General features: G+C 42.9%; 2 protein-coding genes across 2 annotated transcripts; both read right to left on the bottom strand.

Moving 5' to 3' along the window:
• Window positions 1–3,709: 3,709 nt before the first annotated feature.
• On the bottom strand, window positions 3,710–5,110 carry LOC106600848 (membrane progestin receptor beta-like). Its single transcript, XM_045694699.1, has 4 exons — window positions 4,870–5,110; window positions 4,434–4,672; window positions 4,133–4,348; window positions 3,710–4,028 (listed from the first exon to the last, which is right to left on the bottom strand). Exons 1-4 carry the CDS (start codon window positions 5,108–5,110, stop codon window positions 3,717–3,719), a joined length of 1,008 nt encoding a protein of 335 aa, XP_045550655.1. The 3' UTR covers window positions 3,710–3,716.
• Window positions 5,111–6,254: 1,144 nt separating this feature from the next.
• LOC106601367 (interleukin-17A) lies at window positions 6,255–7,889 on the bottom strand. Its single transcript, XM_014193546.2, has 3 exons — window positions 7,801–7,889; window positions 7,089–7,264; window positions 6,255–6,694 (listed from the first exon to the last, which is right to left on the bottom strand). Exons 1-3 carry the CDS (start codon window positions 7,831–7,833, stop codon window positions 6,472–6,474), a joined length of 432 nt encoding a protein of 143 aa, XP_014049021.1. The 5' UTR covers window positions 7,834–7,889; the 3' UTR covers window positions 6,255–6,471.
• Between the last annotated feature and the right edge of the window lie 5,598 nt (window positions 7,890–13,487).

A 13,487-nucleotide genomic window follows, 5' to 3' on the forward strand; every position in this document is an offset into this window, starting at 1 on the left:
TCAGCACAACTGGACAGTTTTAGTGTTTTGGGAACATATTTTGGGAACTCCACAATGTTCCCACAACCTAAAGAAATGTCTAGGAACTTTTAAAGAACATCAAAAAAATGTGTTCTGGGAACATTCTTGTAACATCAGGTGAATGTTTTTGCCCCCTAAAAGAAACATTATGTAATCATCTGCACAACTGGACTGTTTTTGTGTTTTGTTCACATATTTTTTGTGATGTCCCCACAATGTTCCCACCAGACTGTTCCCACAACCTATTGAAACATTCTGGGAAACTTTAAAGAACAGGCTAAATGTGATCTGAGAACATTCTTGCAACATCAGGCAAATGTTTAATACAAACATTCAATAATCATCAGCACGACTGGACAGTTTTTGTGTTATGAGAACATTTTCCGCAACCTAACAAATGTTCTTGGAACTTTCTGGGAACAGAACCAACTTTGGTTTGCTGGGTTGTCATTTTCTGACATGCTTTATCTCGCTCTCCCACCCTGATAAGTGTTAACATGTCTGCCTAGCTTTCAGAATCACAACTATCACAGCTCAAGTTATTAGGTTAAGTGTATGTTTTATATGTAAAGACCTGCACAGATATTGTAATTTTAGGTAACACTTTACATTCAACCCTTACATTAGTGTGTCCTTATTACTGGGTAATTATTACTCTGAATACAGTGCAACAAGCTCTTTAAGTATTATTGCACTGTACTTACAGCAGTGTAAAGTAAGTACTAGTTTAAAAGCAGTAAAAGTCTAGTGTCATTATGTGAGTGGTTCAGTGTCATTATGTGAGCCAAAAAGATAATCAAGGACCTCAGCCACTCAAGCCACGGCCTGTTCACCCTGCTACCATCCAAAAGGCGAGGTCAGTACGGGTACATCAAAGCTGGGACCGAGAGACTGAAAAACAGCTTCTATCTCAAGACCATCAGGCTGTTAAATAGTTACCACTAGCCGGCTTCCGCCCAGTACCCTGTCCTGAACTTTAGTCGCTGTCACTAGCCGGCTTCCGCCCAGTACCCTGTCCTGAACTTTAGTCACTGTCACTAGCCATTTGCAACCCGGTTACTCAACCCTGCACATTAGAGGCTGCTGTCTATGTACATAAACATCTAACACTGGTCACTTTAATAATGGAACGCTGGTCACTTTAATAATGTTTACATAATGTTTTACTCACTTCATATGTATATACTGCATTTTAGTCGAGGCCATCCTATTTAACTATTGCTGTACATATACTATTCTGTCCTACATATTCTACAGATATACTATATTTTCTATCCACATAGTGTCCATAATGTCTAGACATCCCATCATATATATATATATATATATATATATATATATATATATATATATATATATATATATATATATATATATACTCCGGACCTCGAGATTGCTCGTCCTAATTTTCTATATTTCTTAATTCCATTCATTTACTTTTTTAGATTTGTGTCTATTGTTGTGTATTGTTAGATACTACTGCACTGTTGGAGCTAGGAACACAAGCATTTCACTACACACGCATTAACATCTGCTAAATATGTGTACACGACTAATACAATTTGATTTGATTGGATTTATTTGGTGAATACAGGGCTGGTTGTTTGAGGCGGAGTGAGAATGTCGTAGAGGAGTTTTAGCATGACATCACCCCAGGGTGCTGACTGAAACATACTGTTGCAACAGGGTCTAACCTAAAAATATCCTTATCTTCACCGACACACAGTCACTCATGCACCCATGCATGAATGTCCTTTGTGTTCGCAGTGGCCATGGCTCACTAAACCTGTATATGTGTCTGTATTTGTGTGAGGAGGATCACATTGTTGAAAGATGGATGTGTCATAAAGTTTAGTTTATTGTTTGAAAAATGATGTTTGAAACAGAGTGAACCTAAACAGCGTGAACCTAAACAGTGTGAACCTAAACAGCGTGAACCTAAACAGCGTGAACCTAAACAGTGTGAACCTAAACAGCGTGAACCTAAACAGAGTGAACCTAAACAGCGTGAACCTAAACAGTGTGAACCTAAACAGTGTGAACCTAAACAGTGTGAACCTAAACAGCGTGAACCTAAACAGCGTGAACCTAAACAGAGTGAACCTAAACAGAGTGAACCTAAACAGCGTGAACCTAAACAGCGTGAACCTAAACAGTGTGAACCTAAACAGCGTGAACCTAAACAGAGTGAACCTAAACAGCGTGAACCTAAACAGCGTGAACCTAAACAGTGTGAACCTAAACAGCGTGAACCTAAACAGCGTGAACCTAAACAGCGTGAACCTAAACAGAGTGAACCTAAACAGAGTGAACCTAAAGAGTGTGAACCTAAACAGCGTGAACCTAAACAGCGTGAACCTAAACAGCGTGAACCTAAACAGAGTGAACCTAAACAGCGTGAACCTAAACAGCGTGAACCTAAACAGTGTGAACCTAAACAGCGTGAACCTAAACAGTGTGAACCTAAACAGTGTGAACCTAAACAGAGGGAACCTAAATAGTGTGAACCTAAACAGTGTGAACCTAAACAGTGTGAACCTAAACAGCGTGAACCTAAACAGAGTGAACCTAAACAGTGTGAACCTAAACAGTGTGAACCTAAACAGTGTGAACCTAAACAGTGTGAACCTAAACAGCGTGAACCTAAACAGAGTGAACCTAAACAGCGTGAACCTAAACAGAGTGAACCTAAACAGTGTGAACCTAAACAGCGTGAACCTAAACAGCGTGAACCTAAACAGCGTGAACCTAAACAGCGTGAACCTAAACAGTGTGAACCTAAACAGAGGGAACCTAAAGAGTGTGAACCTAAACAGCGTGAACCTAAACAGTGTGAACCTAAACAGCGTGAACCTAAACAGAGTGAACCTAAAGAGTGTGAACCTAAACAGTGTGAACCTAAACAGCGTGAACCTAAACAGCGTGAACCTAAACAGTGTGAACCTAAACAGAGTGAACCTAAACAGCGTGAACCTAAACAGAGGGAACCTAAATAGTGTGAACCTAAACAGCGTGAACCTAAACAGCGTGAACCTAAACAGCGTGAACCTAAACAGCGTGAACCTAAACAGTGTGAACCTAAACAGAGTGAACCTAAACAGAGTGAACCTAAACAGCGTGAACCTAAACAGAGTGAACCTAAACAGCGTGAACCTAAACAGCGTGAACCTAAACAGCGTGAACCTAAACAGTGTGAACCTAAACAGCGTGAACCTAAACAGCGTGAACCTAAACAGCGTGAACCTAAACAGAGTGAACCTAAAGAGTGTGAACCTAAACAGAGTGAACCTAAATAGTGTGAACCTAAACAGTGTGAAATTGTGAAATGCTTCTCAATAGGAACATAATCACAGCATGAATGTGCTTGGAGTAAAAGTGTTCATGTTTGCTTCACAAATCACAACTCTCCCTGCAGTAGATAGTAATGACAGTAGGCACTGCCTCCCTATGGCCAAAGATGCACACTACAAATGAGACAACAACATACATAAGCGTATGATCACCAGTGAATTATGTTCAAAACAAATAAGTAACCATAAAAGCTAGATATCAAGTCATCGTTATAATGTATAAGAATTCATCTTACAATTCCCAAATCGCTCTCTCCTTCCCCTTTTACCCTCTCTTCCCCTTCTTTCTACCTAACACCAGATATCTCTTTCTCCCACTCTCTATCCTCTCTCTACCTCCTCCCCTCATCTGTCCTCCTTCCTCAGCCTCCTCTCCACCAATCTCCTCATGACCACAGCTGTCAGCACGCTACAGAACACCAGGACAGGAAATGACACGGCTGCCACCAGTAGGCGGCACTCCCCGTACTCCCTCGTCAGGGACGCCCGCCGGGACAGGAAGTCCTCAAACACAGCTTCCTGTTGGGTCAGCGTGCAGAGGGAGAGGAGGAAGTGGAAGAGCTGGTGCCCATGGCCGATGATGTCACAGTGCCCAGGAAAGAAACGCTCAGGCATGGGACAGCAGAAGAAGAACGCTGCCAGGAGGAACAGCAACATCTGTGTGTGACATCAGAGTGTCAGACTGTGCAGAAACCTCTCCCCAACCTCAATCTTTTCTATCTCTTTCTCCCTCATTCCCCCTCTCTCTCCCTCTCGCTCACCTGTATTGTGTGTAGGGTCATAGCAGGGTCGTCTCCCCAGGTCCTGCTGAACAGTCTTTGTGCCACAAGACTGCTGTCTAGCAGGTACGCCAGACCGGTTGGCACGACCTGGCACAGCTTACGATGGAGTGGGTATGGGTGGCGGTAACTGAGTTTGGCAAAGCAGCAGCAGGCACAGGACAACCAAGCCAGGAGAGCTGCTGCAGGGAGGAACACCTAACAGAGGAGAGGTTTGTTCGTAACTTTGTTCCTTTGTCCACATTTATTCACTCATTCACTCCCTCATTCACTCATTCCCCACCTCTCCTACTCGACTGCGTCTCCATGCGGGATCAGAGCTGTAGAAGTATAGAGCCAGGGCACAGCCATACTGGTACACAGCCACTCCCACATAGTCCAGGAAGAACAGGGCATAGTGGGCCAGCTCGGAGTGGGACTGGAGCAGGTGGGCTGTAGCGCTGCAGCACAAGTAGGCCAGAAGAGACAGGACGTAGTAGACCAGTGGTAGACAGGCCAGGTCCAGATAAAGACCCAGCCCGTCTGGTCCATTCAGGGTCAGGCCCACGAGACCCTTAGGAAGGGTGATGAGGTTTAAATACAAGGTTTAAATCTGCAGTAATTGTGTGGCATTATTTTGGACACAAATACGCACATACAAATGCATACATAAAAAATGCATCTAAATCTAATCCTAACACACACTGAATTACACAAAAAGTATTGAAGTACCCCTCCACACATCAAAGCAAACACAGAGAACCTCAGCGCAACGCAGACTCCGGCCAGCAAGTGGCTCCACACGTTGATTGTCTCATTGTGTATCTGGAAGAGGCTGAGGAAGTAGAAGCTCCAGGAATGGCCCACGGGCCGGTAGCCAGACAGGATGTAGGGCTCACGGAAGAGAAGGGGGACCTCAGTGTCTCTGACGGTGTGAGGGAGTAAAGACAGAGAGGAGAAGAAGGAGGAGAGGGAACTCATGGGTTTTAGGGGGAGGGAGACAGATATACTGGGCATGGTGGGATTGGGGCAGAGGGAATGAGGGATTAAGGAGAATGGGGCACCTGTGAGGAGGTTTGAGGTGAGGTGAGGTCTGTCTGTAGAGGAAAGGACAGCAAGTCGGTAACTGTGTTGTCATACTGAGTTTGGTAGAATTTGTTGAGGTGCATGCTTTGCCCCAAAGATTGGTAACACAGTAAGAGGTGTACATGATTTGTACATTTACAGACAGAACTGTCATTGGACAAACATGTTACTAGACTTCTCATGCCTCTGGTGTATCCTCTGCCATATAATGCTCCTCTTTCAAATTACAATCAACATCAACACGCTGCTGTCTAATCTGGTTACATATGCTCACAGTGACCATCATAAAGACAAACCAGGAACTCAACCTTGTGCATAACAGTTAGCAAAAGACATACTTTTAGATGTCTACTATAAACTAAACCAGAAAGCCCTGATGAAACACGTTAAAAGTGGATGTAGGAGAAACAAACCTAATAAAACAGAACTTTGAATGCCCCCTTTTAACACATATATAACAAGTATAGGCTGCTGTTCCACAGAGGTGAGAGAAGGAAAAAGGAACTAACCTGAAAGTCTCCCTTTCTGGAATCTCCCACCTCTGACTACTGACTGCAACTTTATGTGTATCAACATTTCACTCCCACCGATCCCAGACATCATTCCCTCATTACAGGGATCTATTTTTCTTGGCCATCTCTCTCTCTCTCTCTCACACACACACATGCACATGCACACATACACTCACACACACACACACAACACACACACACACACACACACACACACACACACACACACACACACACACACACACAAGGGTAACAGACGGTATGTTCTACCTCATAGCTCTTAGTCAGCTTAATAAAACAATGAGTCTCCTTTTCTTAATGAATGTAAGAATTTGTTTCCAATTATGCTTATTTTCCTCCCAAACACAAACTGCAGACCACGAGGATAATCAGTTATGAGACATTCTTTAAATTGTAGTGAGATTTCCCTAGTAACTTCTACTGCTGATTTTTCAATTCTGATGAATGGACTGGACATTCTATTCTACTTCAAAAAATAATACATTTCAAAAAGTCTAAGACAATTGGGTTTTAAAAATGTTTTTATTGCTCAAATAGAACATATGTCAATGGGGATCTTCTTGAATTCTACTCAACTATTCACAGTCAATTCTTCTGGCTAAGTTGAATTAACAAATGTTGGACCTCCCTAGTTGCTTTAAATTAAAATACATTACATTTTCATTGAATTAAATTAATAACCAAACAAAGTAAGGCCATAGATGTAGTGTACTGCAGGCTACATCAAGAGGTCCTTGCCCAGGCACAGGTGCACCCCACGGCCACAGACAGGAAGGTGGCGCTGTAGCACTTCCTGGTGGCTGAAGTGTAGAGTACCACGACCTGCTGGTAGATAGGTACAGAGTTCTGCTCGTACTGGCTGCTGTTGGTGGGGTAGACACAGTACATAGAGCTGCACTCGGCCTCCCACATGGTCTGAGGAAGACGGTTCTCCACTGTAGTGGTTCTAGAGATTAAACAGAGAGAGAAGAAAAGAAATCAACAACAAATATTTAAACCTACTAATTACTGTTTGAAGGGATAGTTTTCACAGGCTTTACATAGAGCTTGTATTAAGATTGTAAGACAGTTACATAACTCAGATCGAGGTACATTTTTTTGAAAATTATTTCTTTAGATACAGTATCAAATACTTTAGTGTGTGTGTTATTGTAAATTTGTGGCAGGTAGCCTAGCAGTTACGAGCATTGGTCCAGTAACTGAAAAGTTGCTGGTTCAAATCCCTGAGCCGACTAGGTGAAAAATCTACCAATGTGTCCTTGAGCAAGGCAGTTAACCCTAATTGCTCCTGTAAGTCACTCTGGATAAGAGTGTCCGCTATATTATGTAAATGTGCTCACTTCCAGGTCCAGGGTGACAGAGAGCGTGTGTGAATGTTCCCATTTCCCTCTGATTCCTCTGTGGGAATCTTGTAGTAGTCTGAAGGTATGATCAGTGTTTCGTTACACCTCTCCTTTGTCCCCTTCTTTCCTTTTGCCATGGTCAGGCCCAGCAGCATAGACACACAGCACACAACCTGAGGATGGGAAGAGATGGAAATACAAGTAAATATATTAGAAGTTATCTAACAAATGAATAGTGCTGAAACTTAAGCACAAACAGACTAAACAAAAACCATTGGACAGAAACGGTTCTATTTTTTTAATTTAGATCAATTAAATGAATCAAATTGTCCAAATCGGATGTGACTCTGCACTATACTAATGAATACATTTGAGATGATGCAGCCAAAGGGCTTTTCATTTATGAGATAAATTAATTAGTACATCACAAGTACATGGCAAAAAAAGTATGGCAAATAAGTATATGTATGGTCATCCTGATTAGGCAGCTAGTAGCCTAGTGGTTAAGAGTGTTGGGCCAATAACCGAAAGGTTGCAATTTTGAATCCTTGAGCTGAGTAGGTGAAACATCTTTGGATGTGCCTTTGAATTAACCTTAATTTCTCTCGATAAGAGTTTCTGTTACATGTAATCAATTGTTACATCCAAATTTCAGTATAACAAAAAAACATTAGTAGAAGCTTTATCACACGCTGACTGTAATACTCACCAGGTACTTCGACACGTTGCTTTTGAGCTCCATCTCTGATCCCTGTCCGTCTATCCGTCACGTCTTTATGTCGAACTTCTGCCTCCGGGTGTGAAGTATTTATCTGAATGCCTTGAGTGGAAAATCTGCACGTAATATGGAAAACGGATAAAAATGAGATAATATCTCTGACCTGACCTGTTTGTAGACCTATTGAAACAAAGGGGGATTCTGCAGATCTGAAATAGTTGGCCTTATCACTAAATCTACTGCCAGGCGCCTTCGGTGTCAAAACACCACGCAAAAAGGTGTTAAAGTTCACCCAAATTACAAAATTAGATATTGGTTTCCTCACCCTGTAAGCAGTCAATGGACAGGGTATGACAGCAATTCATACTTTGGTTTAGTTTCCCTGCACTATTTCCATATGGTAATTTTTTTGCATTTGTGGCACAAATCCCATTCAAGACCTGGTACAAATATCAGCATTAGTCACTAATACAGTTGAAGTCAGAAGTTTACGTACACTTAGGTTGGAGTCATTAAAACTCGTTTTTCAACCACTCCACAAATGTATTGTTAACAAACTATAGTTTTGGCAAGTCGGTTAGGACATCTACTTTGTGCATGACACAAGTCATTTTTCCAACAATTGTTTACAGACAGATTATTTCACTTATAATTCACTGTATCACAATTCCAGTGGGTCAGAAGTTCACATACACTAAGTTAACTGTGCATTTAAACAGTTTGGAAAATTCCAGAAAATGATGTCATGGCTTTAGAAGCTTCTGATAGGCTAATTTGACATAATTTCAGTCAATTGGAGGTGTACCTGTGGATGTATTTCAAGGCCTACCTTCAAACTCAGTGCCTCTTTGCTTGACATCATGGGAAAATCCCCCCCCAAAAAAAAGAAAAAAAAAAATGGAGACCTCCACAAGTCTGGTTCATCCGTGGGAGCAATTTCCAAACGCCTGAAGGTACCACATTCATCTGTACAAACAATAGTACGCAAGTATAAACACCATAGGACCACGCAGCCATCATACCGCTCAGGAAGGAGATGCGTTCTGTCTCCTAGAGATGAATGTACTTTGGTGCGAAAAGTGCAAATCAATCCCAGATCAACAGCAAAGGACCCTGTGAAGATGCTGGAGGAAACAGGTACAAAAGTATCTATATCCACAGTAAAAAATAGTCCTATAATCGACATAACCTGAAAGGCCGCTCAGCAAGGAAGAAGCCACTGCTCCAAAACCGCCATAAAAAAGCCAAACTACGGTTTGTAACTGCACATGGGGACAAAGATCGTACTTTTTGGAGAAATGTCCTCTGGTCTGATGAAACAAAAATAGAAGTCTTTGGCCATAATGACCATCCTTACATTTGGAGGAAAAAGGGGTAGGCTTGCAAGCCGAAGAACACCATCCCAACCATGAGGCACTAGGGTGGCAGCATCATGTTGTGGGGGTACTTTGCTGCAGGAGGGACTGGTGCACTTCACAAAATAGATATCATAATGAGGGAGGAAAATGATGTGGATATATTGAAGCAACATCACAAGACATCAGTCAGGAAGTTAAAGCTTGGTCGCAAATGGGTCTTCCAAATGGACAATGACCCCAAGCATACTTCCAAAGTTTTGCAAAATGGCTCAAGGACAACCAAGTCAATGCATTGGAGTGGCCATCACAAAGCCCTGACCTCAATCCTATAGCAAGTTTGTGGGCAGAACTGAAAAAGTGTGTGTGTGTGAGCAAGGAGGCCTTTCAAACCTGACTCAATTACTCAAGCTCTGTCAGGAGGAATGAGCCAAAATTCACCCAACCTATTGTGGGAAGCTTGTGGAAGGCTACCCGAAACGTTTGACACAAGATAAACTATTTAAAGGCAATGCTACCAAATACTAATTGAGTGTATGTAAACTTCTGACCCACTGGGAATATGATGAAAGAAACAAAAGCTGAAATAAATCATTCTCTCTACTATTAATCTGACATTTCACATTCTAAAATGAAGTGGTGATCCAAACTGTCCGCTGTCCGTCCTGTCTCCCTGTAGTGCTGTCTTAGGCGTCTCATAAAACAGGGAATTTACTTGGATTAAATGTCAGGAATTATGGAAAACTGAGTTTAAATGTATTTTGCTAAGGTGTATGTAAACTTCCGACTTCAACTGTTGATGATTTGAACAAGATGTGGGATAAATGCTAATATCGGTACGAGGACGTGAATAGGATTTCTGCCACAAATGCTAAAATGTTAGCATATGGAAACAGTGCCAGGGGGAAAAAAACAAAGCATGCATTGCTGTCATACACACTACCCTCTCTAGTGCCTTGCAGTCGGAGGCCGAGCAGATGCCATACCAGGCAGTGATACAATCAGTCATGATGCTCTCGATGGTGCAGCTGTAGAACTTTTTGAGGATCTGAGGACCCATGCCAAATCTTTTTGTCTCCTGAGGGGGAATAGGTGTTGTCGTGCCCTCTTCACGGCGGTCTTGGCCTGATTGGACCATGATAGTTTGTTGGTGATGTGGACACCAACAAACTTGAAGCTCTCAACCTGCTCCACTACAGCCCCGTCGATGAGAATGGGATCGTGCTCGGTCCTCCTTTTCCTGTAGTCCACAATCATCTCCTTTATCTTGATCACATTGAGGGAGAGGTTGTTATCCTGGCACCACACTGCCAGGTCTCTGACTTCCTCCCTAAAGTCTCATCGTTGTCGAGGATCAGGCCTACCACTGTTGTGTTGTCGGCAAACTTAATGATGGTGTTAGAGTTGTGCTTGGCCATGCAGTCATGGGTGAACAGGGAGTACAGGAGGGGACTGAGCACCCACCCCTGAGGGGCCCCCGTGTTGAGGATCAGCGTGGCAGATGCGTACCACCTGGGGGCAGCCCGTCAGGAAGTCCAGGATCCAGTTGCAGAGGGAGGTGTTTAGTCCCAGGGTCCTTAGCTTCGTGATGAGCTTTGAGGGCACTATGGTATTAATCACTGAGCTGTAGTCAATTAATAGCATTCTCACATAAGTGTTCCTTTTGTCCATGTGGGAAAGGGCAGTGTGGAGTGCAATAGAGATTGCATCATCTGTGGATCTGTTGGGGCGGTATGCAAATTGGTTTGGGTCTAGGGTTTTTGGGATAATGGTGTTGATGTGAGCCATGACCAGCCTTTCAAAGCACTTCATGGCTACACACATGAGTGCTACGGGTCTGTAGTCATTTAGGCAGGTTACCTTGGTGTTCTTGGGCACAGGCACTATGGTGGTCTGCTAGAAACTTGTTGGTGTTACAGACTCGGTCAGGGAGAGGTTGAAAATGTCAGTGAAGACACTTGCCAGTTGTTCAGCGCATGCTCGGAAAACACATCCTGGTAATCCGAATGTTGAATGTTGACCTGCTTAAAGGTCTTACCCACATTGGCCATGGAGAGCGTGATCACACAGTTGTCCAGAACAGCTGATGTTCTCACGCATACTTCAGTGTTGCTTGCCTCTAAGCGAGCAGGGAAGTTATTTAGCTCATCTGGTAGGCTCGTGTCACTGGGAAGCTCACAGCTGTGCTTCCCTTTGTAGTCCGTAATAGTTTGCAAGCCCTGCCACATCCGACGAGCGCTGGAGCCGGTGTAGTACGATTCAATCTTCGTCCTGTATTGACACTTTTCCTGTTTGATGGTTCACGAGGGCATAGAGGATCCTTGAGCTCAGTGCAGATGTTACCTGTAACCCATGGCTTCTGGTTGGGGTATGTATGTACGGTCACTGTGGGGACGACGTCATCGATGCACTTATTGATGAAACCAGTGACTGATGTGATGTACTCCTCAATGCCATCAGAAGAATTCCGGAACATATTCCAGTTTGTGCTAGCAGTCCTGTAGCTTAGCATATTGCGTCATCTGACCACATTATTGAGCGAGTCACTGGTACTTCCTGCTTTAGTTTTTGCTTTTAAGCAGGAATCAGGAGGATAGAGTTATGGTCAGATTAGCCAAATGGATGGCGAGGGAGAGCTTTGTACGTGTCTCTGTGTGTGAAGTAAAGGTGGTCTAGAGTTGTTTTTCCTCTGGTTGCACATGTAAAATACTGGTAGAAATTAGGTAAAACGGATTTAAGTTTCCCTGCATTCAAGTCCCCAGCCACTAGGAGTGCCACTTCTGGATGAACATTTTCTTGTTTGCTTATGGCCGTATACAGCTCGTTGAGTGCCGTCTTAGTGCCAGCATCAGTTTGTGGTGATAAATAGGCAGCTATGAAAAATATAGATAAACTCTTTTAGTAAATAGTGTGGTCTACAGCTTATCATGAGATACTCTACCTCAGGTGAGCAAAATCTCGAGTCTTCCTTAATATTAGATTTCGTGCACCAGCTGTTACTTACAAATAGACACATACAGCCACCCAATGTTTTACCGGAGGCATTTGTTCTATCTTGCCGATGCATGGAAAACCCATCCAGCTGTATGTTATCCATGTCATCGTTCAGCCACGACTCGGTGAAACATAAGATATTACAGTTTTTAATGTCCCATTGGTAGGATAGTCTTGATCGGAGCTCATCCATTTTATTATCCAATGATTGCACGTTGGCTAATAGGACTGATGGTAAAGGCAGATTACTCACTCGCCGTCGGATCCTTACAAGGCACCCCGACCTACGTTGCCGATATCTCTGTCTGTTCTTCATGCAAATTACAGGGATTTGGGCCTTGTCGGGTATCTGAAGTAAATACTTTGCATCTTACTCATTGAAGAAAAAATATTTGCCCAGTACGAGGTGAGTAATTGCTGTCCTGATATCCAGAGGCTCTTTTCGGTCATAAGAGATGGTGGCAGAAACATTATGTACAAAATAAATTATTGGTTAGTAGCCCGTAAAACGACAGCCATCACCTCCGCCGCCATATTAGAATTTAACCAGGACACCCGGGTTAACACCCCTACTCTTACAATAAGTGCGATGGGATCTTAAGTGACCACAGAACACCCGTTTAACATCCCATCCAAAAGACGGCACCCTACACAGGGCAATGTCCCCAATCACTTCCCTGGGGCATTGGGATATTTTTTTAGACCAGAGAAAAGAGTGCCTCCTACTGGCGCTCCAGCACCATTTTATAGACCATATACTACTTACAGGGTAACAAAAACAATGCCTCATTTTGTAATTTTGGTGAACTGTCCCTTTAAGACTGGTTTACTGACATTGTGCATCCTCAACAAAAGTGAAGTCTAGATTGTATAATTTCTTGATTATAAGAGCATATCATTTTGTTTATGTGTGGCTCTGTATGTTCTTCATTGCTGGTCCCGGGGACCTACATGGTGTACATGATTGTCGAAAATGAGTTAATGTAATTTTTGCTACATTAAATACATGCTTAGTCATGTGGACAAGTATCCTGCCTCTATTGTGTTGTGTTTTGGAGAAAATTGGGGTCATATTAGTAACTGAACTTACTGGCTTTTAGCTTGGTTTCAACCTGCCCTTGGCTACAGTTACTGCCTTTTAGCTTGGTTTCAACCTGCCCTTGGCTACAGTTACTGCCTTTTACCTTGGTATCATATCATTTTATTCTAACGGTGATGCAATCAAACCTGTATGACACTAACTGACAGCTCTAGGGACACAACAACATGGCACAGCATTCCCGAGGGGAAATGGTGGTTGAACTTTCTCTGAAACGCAGACACCCAGAC

The sequence above is a fragment of the Salmo salar genome, chromosome ssa01, assembly GCF_905237065.1.
Source record: "Salmo salar chromosome ssa01, Ssal_v3.1, whole genome shotgun sequence".
Classification (NCBI taxonomy): domain Eukaryota; kingdom Metazoa; phylum Chordata; class Actinopteri; order Salmoniformes; family Salmonidae; genus Salmo; species Salmo salar.

Bases quoted from the DNA above. Each gene is read 5' to 3' on its own strand.
- LOC106600848 (XM_045694699.1), bottom strand. From the start codon at position 5,110: ATGAGTTCCCTCTCCTCCTTCTTCTCCTCTCTGTCTTTACTCCCTCAC. The intron at 4,673-4,869 runs GTGGAGGGGTAC...TGAATGGACCAG, and splicing joins CTCTGTGTTTGCTTTGATGT to ACGGGCTGGGTCTTTATCTG. The intron at 4,349-4,433 runs GTGGGGAATGAG...CTCCTCTGTTAG, and splicing joins GACGCAGTCGAGTAGGAGAG to GTGTTCCTCCCTGCAGCAGC.
- LOC106601367 (XM_014193546.2), bottom strand. From the start codon at position 7,833: ATGGAGCTCAAAAGCAACGTGTCGAAGTACCTG. The intron at 7,265-7,800 runs GTGAGTATTACA...TCCCATCCTCAG, and splicing joins GCAACGTGTCGAAGTACCTG to GTTGTGTGCTGTGTGTCTAT. The intron at 6,695-7,088 runs GTGAGCACATTT...TTTAATCTCTAG, and splicing joins CTGTCACCCTGGACCTGGAA to AACCACTACAGTGGAGAACC.